General features: G+C 30.0%; 3 protein-coding genes across 3 annotated transcripts in view; all 3 read right to left on the bottom strand.

The window, feature by feature from the left end:
• The window catches only part of LOC115876841 (phosphatidylinositol 3-kinase regulatory subunit gamma), a 68733-nt gene extending 58065 nt beyond the window's left edge, over positions 1-10668 (bottom strand). Inside the window, exons 1-4 of the mRNA XM_030892828.1 lie at positions 10256-10668; positions 9964-10035; positions 9642-9713; positions 1674-1721 (exon numbers count right to left, since the gene is read on the bottom strand). Of these exons, the coding sequence (XP_030748688.1) occupies positions 1674-1721; positions 9642-9713; positions 9964-10035; positions 10256-10445 (382 nt within the window). The 5' untranslated portion in view covers positions 10446-10668. The remainder of the gene's footprint in view (positions 1-1673; positions 1722-9641; positions 9714-9963; positions 10036-10255) is intronic.
• Positions 10669-10861: 193 nt separating this feature from the next.
• Positions 10862-13125, bottom strand: LOC115876847 (nischarin-like). The gene is made up of 4 exons (XM_030892841.1): positions 12433-13125; positions 12188-12379; positions 11964-12131; positions 10862-11910 (listed from the first exon to the last, which is right to left on the bottom strand). The coding sequence occupies exons 1-4, from the start codon at positions 12871-12873 to the stop codon at positions 11341-11343; spliced, it is 1371 nt and encodes a 456-aa protein (XP_030748701.1). The 5' UTR covers positions 12874-13125; the 3' UTR covers positions 10862-11340.
• Positions 13126-13221: 96 nt separating this feature from the next.
• On the bottom strand, positions 13222-14391 carry LOC115876852 (THO complex subunit 7 homolog). Its single transcript, XM_030892850.1, has 2 exons — positions 14240-14391; positions 13222-14127 (listed from the first exon to the last, which is right to left on the bottom strand). The coding sequence occupies exons 1-2, from the start codon at positions 14247-14249 to the stop codon at positions 13514-13516; spliced, it is 624 nt and encodes a 207-aa protein (XP_030748710.1). The 5' UTR covers positions 14250-14391; the 3' UTR covers positions 13222-13513.
• Between the last annotated feature and the right edge of the window lies 1 nt (position 14392).

Raw genomic sequence — 14392 nt, forward strand, 5'->3', positions numbered from 1 at the left:
GAAAAGACTTTATACCACATAACAAATATCTAGCTATTTTTAAGTAGTTCAGGGCTAGAAACTTTATAAAAATTCAAAGTATTATTTGAAAAGATATTGTACAAACTAGAATATGTGCTAGATTGTTCATTTTTTTCAAGTTTCAATTTTAACAAATCTCTAGCTATTTTTAATTAATTCAGTGCCAGAAAGTTTATAAATATTCAAAGTCTTCGTTTAAAAAAAAATATTAGTGGAGTAAAACAAACTGGATGCTTAACTTGTTTCGATTCCACCACATTTAACGTTATAAATCACAAAAGACACTATAAAATTAAAAATATCTAGCTATTTTTAATTAGTTCAGTGCTAGAAAGTTTATAAAAATTCAAAGTATTCATTTAAAAAAATATTATACACACTGGAATGTTTTTTTCCATTCCACCATCATTTACCGTTATAAGTCACAAAAGACTTTATACCACATAACAAATATCTAGCTATTTTTAAGTAGTTCAGGGCTAGAAAGTTTATAAAAATTCAAAGTATTCATTTGAAAAGATATTATACAAACTAGAATCTGTGCTAGATTGTTCATTTTTTCCAAGTTTCAATTTTAACAAATCTCTAGCTATTTTTAATTAATTCAGTGCCAGATAGTTTATAAATATTCAAAGTCTTCGTTTAAAAAAAATGTATTAGTGGAGTAAAACAAACTGGATGCTGAACTTGTTTCGATTCTACCACATTTAACGTTATAAATCACAAAGACACTATAAAATTAAAAATATCTAGCTATTTTTAATTAGTTCAGTGCTAGAAAGTTTATAAAAATTCAAAGTATTCATTTAAAAAATATTATACACACTGGAATGTTTTTTTCCATTCCACCATCATTTACCGTTATAAGTCACAAAAGACTTTTATACCACATAACAAATATCTAGCTATTTTTAAGTAGTTCAGGGCTAGAAAGTTTATAAAAATTCAAAGTATTCATTTGAAAAGATATTATACAAACTAGAATCTGTGCTAGATTGTTCATTTTTTCCAAGTTTCAATTTTAACAAATCTCTAGCTATTTTTAATTAATTCAGTGCCAGATAGTTTATAAATATTCAAAGTCTTGGTTTAAAAAAAATATTAGTGGAGTAAAACAAACTGGATGCTGAACTTGTTTCGATTCTACCACATTTAACGTTATAAATCACAAAAGACACTATAAAATTAAAAACATCTAGCTATTTTTAATTAGTTCAGTGCTAGAAAGTTTATAAAAATTCAAAGTATTCATTTAAAAAAATATTATACACACTGGAATGTTTTTTTTTCCATTCCGCCACACATTTAACGTTATAAATTACAAAAGGCACTATAAAATATAACAAATATCGAGCTATTTTTAATTAGTTTAGTGCTAGAAAAAAATGTATAGCTAGTTTATAAAAATTCAACTTATTTGTTTATAAAAATGTTAATCTTCGAATTTTTCATTCCACCACATTCAACGCCATAAATGATAAAATACCCTACAAAATGTCATAAACGATTTAAATATTTCTGTTACTTCATGGCTAGAAATTTTTATATAATATCCTTTATAAAAATTCATGATACGTTAAAAAAATTCAATGATTACAGCGATTTTTTTTTTCAAATATATAACAGTCAGATGCAAATGAGTTCGTACTCACCTTTACATTTTTTTCCTACATGACCCTGACCCCAAATATAATCTTTGCCTGCAAATAAAAAAAAATAGTTAATAAAAATTATAACATACCATTATACAGGGTCCGGCAACAGTGCGTCGGTCATCTGTACCTCCTAGAATGAAAAACTTGAGAATTTTCTTTAAATTCAGACCTAAAGTAGGATGGCTCAAAAAAATGTGAGTGGATCGGGATAATTTTTTTTAAACGGAACACCTTGTATGTTATTGCATTTTTGGCTTCCTTTCAGATCACTTTACATAATCCTAAGATATGGGTAAATATTAAATATATTTCGATAGTTTCAGAGATATTAATAAATAAAAAATAAATATTTTTCAGCCTTTCTTAACAAAATATTAAAAATACAAGAACTGTCCTGAAATCAAAACTATATTAGGTATTTACTTTAGATGGTCCGTACTTAACTTTGCTATAAATATGGTAATCGTAAATCATACAGGATGTTCAAAATTCTACGCCAATTTTTCTAAAATTAAAATAATTTTTCTTATTTTTTTTTAAATGGAACACCTTGTATATTGTTTTTCCAATAGATAGAGAATTAAAAAATGAACATTTTTTGTATTTAGAGTATTTCAAAATTTTTAACGGTTTCCCAGATATTCGCGGTTTTATATTAAAGCGACCCACCTTTTATTATAAAGCCACCCAATGATTTTTCTCTCGTATTTTACCGTTGAAAGAGCCATATGAAATAATACCGCGTGGTATCTGCTTTTTAAATACAAACAAAATCACTTTTTAATTCTCCATCTAATAAAAAAAAATAATATAGAGGGTGTTCTATTTAAAAAAAAAGCATCCCGATCCACTCACACTTTTTTGAGCCCCCCTATAGAAGTTAACATATCTTCCTGAAATACATCCTCGTACATACTTTAGGTATGCACTTAAACAAAATTCCCAAGTTTTGTATTATAGGAACTACAGATGCCCGACGCACTATTGCCGGACCCTGTATAATATTGGATGATCAAAATAAATCTAACAACTTAAGTGAGAAATGGTTCTAGAATTTATTCTCACAGTTTATTAAAAACTTGTCCCTGGATCATAAAATAATTTTGATTTCGAATTTCAAGGTAAAACACGTCAAATCCCTAATCGAAAATGCCTGTTCCAATAACTCTTATTTTCCAAAATCCATAAAATATATTTTTAAACTAAATCAAGTGCAGTTAAAACCCGTTATAACTTTCTAGAAACTCCTTGGCCGTCTGTAAAACTAAATACGAAACGATAAAACTGCTTGTTAAAAATATAATTTATTTCCTGCGTACAGTTTATGAACTGCGCTAATGTTTTGACAATAACGAAAAACAATAAAAGTGTAATTACATGTTATATATTTGACATAAAACATAACTATGTCTTGTAAAAGACATATAAGAATCAATACATGCAAAAATCCATGCATTTCATTCATTTAATAAAGCAATTTATTGACTATTAAAGCGCACAGGAATAACTAAAACCAGTTATTTAATCTACGTATTTTAAACTTTGTCTAGATTTTTGTAACCCTTTCGGTTGGCTCTCATGAATAGATAAAAATTAAACAAAAAAATATTTTGAATTTATAATCTTTCTCTATTGTCTTAAACAATAGAACATAGTACCGAAATCGTCTGATTTTTTAGTAAATTTTGTTAGAACAAGCGATTATCGTTATGCATTGTGGTCGATCAGGGAAATATTTTGTGGCACAAAAGGATTATACAGGGTGTTCCCTCGGGAAATACTTCAAATAATATACTAACAAGTACGCTAAAAAGTATAATAGTCCTGAAAACTACAAGCACAAATTAATGAACTAAATACAGCCAGCAATAAAGTGGGTCTCAGAATGAATTTAGCAAAAACTAAAGTAATGTACAACGAACTAGTGGAAAGAAAAGACATTCTAATAGAATAACACAACGCTGGAAATAGTGGAAGAATTATTATTTGGATGTGCTTGGATATTTTGGTGTACTACCAGTCGTAACCTATGCATGCCAAACCTGGACACTTAAAACGGACATTATATAAGGAAACTGCAGGTCGCAGAACGACGCACGCTCAATGGAACGAAATATGCTGGGAATAACCAAGAAAGAACATAAAAAAATAGAATGGATACGACAAAAGACCCAGGTACTAGATGTCATCCACAGGAGTTAAATCCCTCAAATGGCAATGGACAGGACACCTGGCAAAAAGGACGGACAACAGATGGACCACAAAAATAACAGCATGGTATAGTAATGGAATTAAGAGATCTAGAAGAAGACAATCAATAAGTTGAAAATGATGCTGACGATGACGCTAAAAAGAAGCAAAATAGCTTTGAAATGGTGCTACGATTTGACTATTTTAAACACCCTATGTATTTATTATACCACCAATCAGGGGTGGATGGGGAAGTGGAAACCGGCCCGGGAAAAACAAGCAACCGGCCCAAATCCACAAAAATGACCATAACGAAGAAACATATTTTATTTATTAATATATAAGTAAGGGTGTCTTTCGCTCGTGCAAAAAAGCTCTTTTACCTTTAAAAAAATTATCTTGATCAAATTTTTCGTAAAGACCAATATTGGGTCGGACATCTGAATTTTTACTACAAAATGGTTCAGTTTTACAGGGTTCTACTGCTTTATTTCCATTAACGATAACGGTAATTTATAACGGGATTTCTTTTCTGCTACAGCAGCAGCCTCCTCGTGTACACGTGTTTGAATGAACCGCGGTCGCCATTAAAACTGTAGCATTTTTTAGGTTATTATATAGTTCTTATCACGAAACTTTTCCTCTATACTTTTGGCATCTTGTATGGTAATGCCATGCCTCAAACGAAAAAAACCTAGGCAATACCTAGGCAGAGGATACAAATGTGTTCTGATGTTACAGTCCCTAATGTTACAGTCCCTAATAAGAATATTTGGATTTTCGAGACATATTAATATTTTATTATCTAATCTAGTTTAAACCTTATTTAACTTTTCTCTGCTGTCACAGTAATTTTTAGCAAATTCATTTTAGCAACATTTTAAACAACAATTTAGATTTGGCTTTTAGTTCTCAGACTTGGCTTTTAGTCCGTCCCCAATTCAAGCCAAGCATAGAGATGTTTTCTCCGTCAACCGCTGAGTTCGCGTCAAATTCGTCTACCTTTTTACAGAGGGGAGCTCGAAAAATATTTCACCGAGGCCCCCGGTTGTCAATCTACGCCATCGTATTCTTAGTATACATTTAGATCGAGACTATTTAAATTTACCTAATGCTATTCATCCTTTTTTTTTTGCTGCCAGTCAGTCATATTTATTAGTTATTAATAAAAGAATAGTGGGTAAAACTATACAGGGTGAATCTTAAATAAATGCAAAGATTTTCAGGGGTGGTATATTTCGACACCAAGAACACGTCTATGAGTTTTTTTTGTAAAAAAAGATGTTAAAAATCGAGCATTTTCCTGTATATTTTAGAAAACTCTCTTGTTCACCGCAAATTTTCCCACGGTATAGTGTCTTAATATATTACGGCACTAAAAGAGATGCAAATACCGAAAAATTTAAGTGGCTAAAATTTTTTTAAAAATAAATCTTTTTTTTTTAATTTCCAAACTTTAATAACTCGATTGGACTTATTTGAAACTCGATAAAGAGAATATATTATGTTTATCTTATTGAGATCTACCAGCCCTGACAATATTTGCACTTACAGACTCGCAAAAATTTTCAAACCGAACAAACAACAGATGATTATTAAAATTATAAGTGTCCCAGAGAAAGACATTTTACAAATTGGTATTTATGTTTAAAAGCAACTGACGATTATACTGATGCAAATTGATTAGTTAGTTATGGAGTCACTAAGGATCTTACGCCACTTTAGTTAGTTAAGATTAACCATTTAACTTTTGCTAATCCAATCTTTTTTAAGCTCTGATCGGGACCGGCCCACCGGCCCACCGGCCCACCGGGAATTTTCCCGTTTTCCCATATGGCCCATCCACCCCTGCCACCAACAATTACAGAACAGCTGATTGGGTTAGAGACCATTTGATTTACTTTAATAAAAAAAATAAATTCATCGCAACTAATGGTTATATAGTCAATAAATTAAATAATATCTATGTAGGTACGAGGAATGTTGAAACAACAATAAGAATTGCCAAGAATGCAGCTTAAGAATAATATTAAAAATTATAACAATATTAATTATTATCATTGGAAATACGCAAGAACGAGTTTCAATAATTTTCTTAAGTATATTCAAGAGATTTAAAAAAATTCGATATAAATACCATAGAATTTATTGTTTTAAGTGTAGGAACTCTCGATAATATGATATTATTGCTAATGGTTCGTTATTAATGAAAAAAAAATCAAACATTTGAACTATATTTGCATTCAAAATATACGTAGCTCCATATCAATATTACTTAATGAGTTATGTAAGGTTCTTAAAACAATAAACATGTTATATAAAATTATTTTAATTGGACCTGATTTATTTTAATTAATACTGTATTTAACAGTAAAAAAAATTGCGTTTTAAAGGTCTGGATTGAAAAAAGGTGATGGAGATCGTGGTAAACGACATCGAAAAAGAATAAATATTGAAAAAAAGATGGAATAGAATGCCAGAAAAGCAGCGATCCCAGGAAAATCAATGTGAATGGATTAAAGGTCGTGGAAAGTTGACAGAGAAAAACTAGGAAAGCGTCAAGATGGAAAATCGACCATTCGACTAGCCATGGTAGTTTCCAAGTTGGCTCTTCTATTCCAAATTGCGGACGTTTAAACTGAACAACAGCTTTATTTCAAAACTATACTGTTCCCCAGAAGAATTTTAAAATTATTAGTCTTCCTTTTACAATTGCCAAATAATACATCATAATATACGTAAAAAAATATGTAGAGATTCCTCCTAAATCCGAATCTTTTTGAAAATTTTACAACCAATTAGAAAAATATATCTTTATTTTATACCATCCTTATCGGCTAAGCACTAAAAAGGTTTTGTTGGGTAACTTTAAAAAAGAAATAAAATTAGGGTAGAAGATTTAAAGACCCTCATAAAATTTTCGAATGGGTATAGATTGAAAGAAAAAAAACGTGATCTTTTACGGTTATCCCCAAGGGTAACTTTCTTCTATTTAAAAAAAGATCACGAGAAAAAACGGTCTCACAGTAGCCTTTTAGAAAATCCATAATTTCTCCTCACATATCTTAGATATAAAATAGTTTAAGAAACAGCAAGATCTTAGTTTTTCAATGATTGATTATTAGTAATGGTTTTAAACAGTTATAAGTGTATAAACTTACGTTCATGGCATTATCAAACAGCAAATAAATAAATACGTAGTTGTTGCTCACATTAAAAAGGTGAATTATGATATGTGAGCTGGATTATGACAAGCCTAAGAATATTGCTTTATAATCAAAGATATATGTGTGTATGTAAACAATGATTTTTAATAAATATGTTACTTGTAATTACGCATTGACATATACTGTTTTTTATTATTTAAATTGTGTTGATAGTATTTTTTTCGCTACTAAATACCGACGTAATAAAGTAATTGAGTAAAAATGAATAATTAAGCAACATTTACTTACAGCCCAATTTTTTATTAATATTTGATTTTGTTATTAATGATTAAAATGATAAAATAAAAAATACATATCCAAAATATTCAAAAGCTCTATATTAAAATAAGCGCCAATTTCTTAATTTTGGGAATTCCTAAAAGGGCAATTAATTGTTTCAATAATTATTATCCAATTTTTCACCTACCAGGCATATTACCCATTCTCACAGATTAGCTAGACTATTTTTCTTTCTGAACTGCACATCTCTCAATAATAGAACGATTTTTATCGCTGGAAAAAAAGTGCAGAATATTTGTACTTTCTAACGCATTTTCCGCCTTAACCCATCAGAAAACCCCCCTTACATACAGGGTGTCCCAGAAATATGTGCAAGTGTTTTAAGGGGTGGTAGATCTCGATAAAAAAAACATATTTTCTCTTATAACCCAGTTATTTTACTTTGGATTTACAGCAAAATAAAAACACTAAATCACCACAATACACCAAAACACTTTTACTTTTACACTGGACGCGCGTTTCGCTAACCATGTTAGCATCATCAGCAGATGATTATAAACGAAAGTACAATCTACAAGTTGAGCGTTTATATACTCGCCCAGTGGGCACCGAGTGGGCGTGGCAAAAACTAGCCAACCGAGTCAGAGCCAACTGAGCGTAACAGTTAGATTTCCGCCACTAGAGTAGTAGGAACAAAGAACTTGAAGGAATTGGACCGTTGTCTCTGTTCATACTATCTTTAAATTTATTAATTCTGATGCTTTCATATGCATCTAATTGCCTGTAATTTGAGACTTGTTTAATTAATTTTAAATTATTAAGTCACGTAATAATAATTTAAAATTAATTAAACAAGTCTCAAATTATGGTAGACCGGATAAATCTTGCGTTGCCGAACATATTGTTGATAAAGAACATTGTATAGCCTTAATAATTTAAAATTAATTAAACAAGTCTCAAATTACAGGCAATTAGATGCATATGAAAGCATCAGAATTAATAAATGTAAAGATAGTATGAACAGAGACAACGGTCCAATTCCTTCAAGTTCTTTGTTCCTACTACTCTAGTGGCGGAAATCTAACTGTTACGCTCAGTTGGCTCTGACTCGGTTGGCTAGTTTTTGCCACGCCCACTCGGTGCCCACTGGGCGAGTATATAAACGCTCAACTTGTAGATTGTACTTTAGTTTATAATCATCTGCTGATGATGCTAACATGGTTAGCAAAACGCGCGTCCAGTGTAAAAGTAAAAGTGTTTTGGTGTATTGTGGTGATTTAGTGTTTTTATTTTGCTGTTTAACACCAAAGGTTCCAACCCTCAACTGTAATTTTGGATTTACACTGGATCTTTTCTGGAATTTCTTTCTTGTAAATTTAATCTAATACCTACATATGTTGCCATAATCAAGAAATTATGTTTTTCAACTAAAAACTAAAAAATTTCAAAATTTTTTTTTCGCGAAAAAAACGTGTGGCGTGTTTTTGGGGTTGAACTATACTACCAGTTAAAATACTTGCACTTATTTTTGGGACACCCTGTATAATGAAATTTGCTTAGAATAACATACCGAATACTATGGATGTTTGCTGACTGGGAAATTAAGTACCGAAAATCTTCACTGCCTCCTGGACTAATATATCTTATGACTAATCAAAAATTATTGGAACGCAGGCTTGATTAAATAATAAAAACAGTGTTTCTTGTTTGTATTTCTTTAAAACAAATTTAATCGACATTAAAATAATAAACGTCCAATTAAATATTGATTTGTTTTGAAGGCTTATCTTCAAACATATTCACAGATAAAAAGTGAGGCTTTTTTATTTAAAAAAAAAAAAAACATTTCGATTATCTTTATTTTAATTAATATGAATAATCTGTCATTTTTTGGGCCGTCGACTGTCATAATCTTCCCTGACTTGTTGGACAGACTGTATATTATATTCCTCACGCAAAAATTTGGAAGGTAGAGACCTCTACCCTCTATATGCAAAAATAACTGGATATATTAGAAAAGGAGTATGCAGCGCCCTCTAACGTAGAAGTTACTAAGTTTTACATCGATTATTTGGCCAACTCTCTTCATACTAATTTAAAGCATTATTTTTGTCTTAAAATATAGATATATTCAATGTTATCTCCTAAATGCTTTTTTCAAAGACAAGCCAGTATATAATAGGATAATAAGTTAAGTTTTCCAACTCTAAATATTCAATTTTCAGTTAAATCTAGAGCCCTCGCCTGGTGTAGTTTAAAAACTCAAAACACAAACAACATCAAAAACTTTATACTATAAGAATATTAATATACAATAAGCTTTACTTACAATGCTTGCAGAGAATTGGCGTCAAAACGTAGATATCTTCAAGCTTGTGGTCAGTTGAATTGTTTTCTGTTTCTAAAACATTAAAAAAATGTTAAATAGCTGTTCCATAAGAAAATGAATATTATATCACACGACTGATGCACAATTGTAATTTAAGCATTCTAGAATTCGAAAATACATTATGTAAACTAAAGGAGGTCTAATTTTAGTTATGAAAATAAATAACATGTAAGAAGCATACACAAATATTATGAGAAACAAGTGCATTGTGGAAAAATTATATAAAATTAGTAGGCAAAGGTCAAATAATATTAATTATTACCTGGTACACCGATTTCCGATGGATGGTGTATCTTTTTATTCACTTCCTGACCCAATAATTTCACGTGCTTAACTAAAAAAAAACAATACAGTTAGTACAATACAAAACAATTTGGTGATAAAAAGGAGACTCTTAAAACACTACGATAATACATATAGAACAAGGATAAGGGTAAACAAAATTAAAGAACATTATAATTGATTCAATCATGTGATTTGTCTGACTTAAAATAGTTCAAAAAAATAAGAAAGAGTCTTCAGTTTATATGGTATTTAATAAAAGATTCTCATACCTCTAACATAGCCATTAAGCCTTGTTCTTCTACTGTAAGCGTACAAAACTAACTGACTTCTGATTTGGCCATAGTGTGAGCTTGCTGGCACCTCGAATATATCTCCCTTTTGAAACTCTAAGTACAATCCTTTCTTCTGTGAAGGTTCGAATGACTGAATCGCCTGATAGATGTATGGATAGTCCCCCATTTCAATCCAGAAGCCAATGTTTTAAATGCACATCTTTCATACATATCAACTATGTTTTGTGTTTCATTATACCATATTAAATATTATTCCGTACAACTAGATCTACTGTTTTTACTGCTATAAGCATTCAGTTCTTTTCGCGGCGACGTCCCACATTTTATTTTGCCCAATTTAAACAAAACAAAACACTAGAAAAAATTAAAGATGGCGACAAATTGTAAACGTCAAGCGATTGTCAAAATCAAATAATTAGGAGCTTAGGAGCACAGAAAAAATGGGGGCGTTGCTTGTGTATATCTGGTTGCGGTGATATTTTATTCCTAAATATTAAGATGATTTTTTCTATATAATCTAATAATCTCTTTATAATTAATTCATAATATAATAAAAATATCATCATATTAAGCAAATATATATAATACATTTTATATTTAGACAACAAATACAATACATTAGAATAAAATCATAGTTAAATCCTTCTACTTGACTAATCAACAATAAAAAATAAAATTAACAGCATAAATTAATGTAAATATAATATAAATAATACAGCACAAATAACTAACAATTTTAAAATATCTTTTTACGTGTTCGATCTCAACAGTATCACAGGGACAGATAAATGTATGCATACATACAATAGGTACAGAGAAACATTTGGGAAGTATAATATAGAAAAATAGCTGAACTATCCACTACTATTAAAAAATCTACAAGTAATATTGTATTTTCTCTGTATGATTACAGAAAAATAGCATTACATTATTAAAGAGGATTATTTAAAATGCTTTAGAATTATAAAAATGTAAGAGCATCAGTCGTTTTGTTAAAATTCATGAAAATTAAATATTTTATGGAATTAAAAATGATAAAAACTAAGGTTTCCATGTGTGTATTAGCTAGATCCATTCATTGATAAGTCAGGTGTTTTTCCTTCTTTAACAATCCTCAAAGCACTTAAAATTGAGACTTTGTCCAGCTCAGCTTCTGAGGGTTTTTCATTATCTAAATAGATATCTGCAGCTCTCTCTCCAAAAAATTCCAATACCTTTACTCTATAATCAATACTGCTTGATACATTATTTCCATTCAAAACTAAGTACTCCAGACATGGAAGCCTTCCAAGACATTCCAGTTCTTCAATATTGGTAATTTTATTGCTGCTGAGGTTCAGAGTCTCTAAAGAATACAATTTGTAAAAACCTTTACCTGTAACTATGTTGTTGAGAGACAGATTCAGTGTCTTTATATTCCCTATCTTTCTATGCAAGTCATTACAGACTGTAATCAAGTTATTTTCTATACTCAAATTTTCAAGATTTGGTAACTGAGTCAAGTCAGATACAGTGGATATATAATTGTTATCCAAAATGAGGTGCTTTAGATTTTTAGCCAAATTTATACTTTCATCAATGTCCATTAAATTATTGTTGCTCAAATCTAGTGTTTCTAAAACCTTCCATTTCTAAAACAGGTTACACAAATACAAATGAAGATGTTAATAAAATAAAGCATTACCTGACTCTCTTCTAAAGTGTTTTTATGTAAAATATCACATTGTAAAATATCTGATATCCTTTTAACATTTGAAAATACAACTTCTAAGGTGGTTACTGTCTCTCTAGCATTCCCTAGAGAAGTTACCATATCTAATGAGACATTTGATAAATAGAGACCTTTTTGAATCTAAAAATGATCAGCTTAATCTAATAAAAATAGATATATTAGATAGTATAACATACCTTAAAAGGGCTCAAGTCAATTGGGAGTTTATTCAATATTATGTTACTTTTAAGATAATCATTGTAGCATCCATGTATAATAAAAGCATCTAATTGGGAACACAAATCTAAAATTGGTCCTAAATCCAGTTGTTTACTGGAATTAGTGAAGTTTGGAGCGGGACTTTTCAAGAATTCATTGATAGCATAGAGCTAAAAGAAATATTGCATAAATCTGTAATACAAAACAATTGATGAAGTATTACCTCTATAGGTTTAAAGCTATAAACTCTACTAGATGATAAAATTAAGTCTCCTTTTGTAAAACATAAAAGAGACAAATCTTGTAACAAAAAGTATATATCATACAAGTGGAAGTCTAAGAAATCAACAAATATTTTTGGCATGGTTTGTCTCAAAAAAATGAATATTTTTTGGACATACTTCTCTAAAGCTTTACGCCTGTTCTCGATAAAAGGCTCGGATTTGTTGCCAATAACTTTTTTAGATGGAAGGATATCTTTAGATACTCCATGATCAGTTATAAGTTGGTTGTGTAAATTGTAAAATTCGCTGTACCGGTGCTTGACGTTCCATTTAATTTCTCCCACTTTAACACTGATTTGGTAAAATGTTACATTGTCTATCTCCTCTGTTAATGGTATTTGAATTAAAACTTCATTTGAATTCGACCATAAACAAGCCATTTGCTATTTTTGTATTTTTCTCTTGTCAAAATGACAGGATACATAACCTTAAAGTTCCTAGCATAACCTATTTAAAATACGCCTTCTGGTGGTTATAAACTGTACTGCACATAAGTACTGCAATAAAATTGAAGTGATGTGGATGAATGAAGGGGGAAGTAGTATCCTTATCAAGGATACTACTTGATCCTTATATAAACAAGGGTAGCATCTGGGTAGCATCTTTGTCTATATAATCAAGGGTAGTATATTCCTTTGGGGGAAGTATCTTTCAGTACAAAGTTAGGTACATATACTATGGTTCTATGGTGGTGGAAAGGGGTGTATAGCATGTGTATAGTACATGGATGGTACATGGTGTCTTTATATTATTTATTTTATGTAAGAAAATGTAAAAATGTGTATATAATTATATTACAAATCCATTAAATATATAAGTAGTAAACTGTATTAATCCCTAATATCTATTAAATGTAAAAAAATATAATTACAATTAATACAAAGACATTTGATAAAAAGAGTATAAGAAGTATTATATTCTATGTTTGAAAAAAGTATTTGAAAATAATATTTCACTAAATCGCATAATTATCTGTATTCACATAATATTTTCTGTAATTTTCAGCACAAATATATAATTTTACTCAGACATTGGCTCTGGCCCTGAAAAATTCACCCCCTCAGATATGTTTTGTACAGTTTCATAGCTACTCTTGTCGTTTTTGTTAAGTAATGATACTAAATAACTGGCTGAAGTAGCTATAACATTAAATTGCTTTTTCCTTATATTTAGCTTCTGGTCCAGTTGTTTCTTCTCTGCAGCTAAATCAGCTAATTCTTTTTGTAGTGTTTTCAGCTTTTTATTTGTACTTGTTCTTGGGGGTTCCTTTGCTATCGACTTTGCCAACAAATCATACTGAATACGGTGTTGTTTTATTATTTTAGCCTTCACTAGCTCTTTCCTTTGCTGATCAATCTCTTTGTTTTTTATTTCTATTGCTTCTTCCATATCAGTGTATAACGTCTCATAGTTATGTAACTGCTCTGCCTTTGCTTTACTTACGTATTGGGACCTGTGTCTGGAATATTCAACAAGACTAAGTTGAGATAATATTTTGTCGTACGTTGCCTGGGAATCTTCATCTGATTCATCCACTTTAACCCATTTACTTATCATTTTTAATAAAACATTCAGTCTTCTGTCTTCTCCTGTTCCATCACCATCAAATATTAAACGCCTTCTAATAACTTCCTCTAAAAAAACAAAATTATTATTAATTAGTAATAACTTAAAAACTTTGAGTAACAGAACTGTTTCTCCTTAAAGAAAGCTTACATATTTATTTAATTAATATTAATAGCATACCTTCAGACATGATTATTCTATTATTTATTTCTAAAGTATTTAAGAAAATAATTATTTTCTTTTTAAATAGTGTTGAATAGCGTAGTATTTTAAGGTTAGATACACAGACCACAGAACACACACACAGACGTTAGATAAAACAGTAGCCATAGA

This window comes from Sitophilus oryzae, unplaced genomic scaffold (genome assembly GCF_002938485.1).
Source record: "Sitophilus oryzae breed Bouriz unplaced genomic scaffold, Soryzae_2.0 scaffold_1440_pilon_pilon, whole genome shotgun sequence".
Classification (NCBI taxonomy): Eukaryota; Metazoa; Arthropoda; class Insecta; order Coleoptera; family Curculionidae; genus Sitophilus; species Sitophilus oryzae.

What these genes read in the sequence shown, in the direction of transcription:
- LOC115876847 (XM_030892841.1), bottom strand. Translation starts at nt 12,873, where the DNA reads ATGGCTTGTTTATGGTCGAATTCAAATGAAGTTTTAATTCAAATACCA. An exon ending in ATAGCTTTAAACCTATAGAG is followed by an intron (nt 12,380 to 12,432) that starts GTAATACTTCAT and finishes TATTTCTTTTAG; the next exon opens with CTCTATGCTATCAATGAATT. An exon ending in TTGACTTGAGCCCTTTTAAG is followed by an intron (nt 12,132 to 12,187) that starts GTATGTTATACT and finishes GATCATTTTTAG; the next exon opens with ATTCAAAAAGGTCTCTATTT.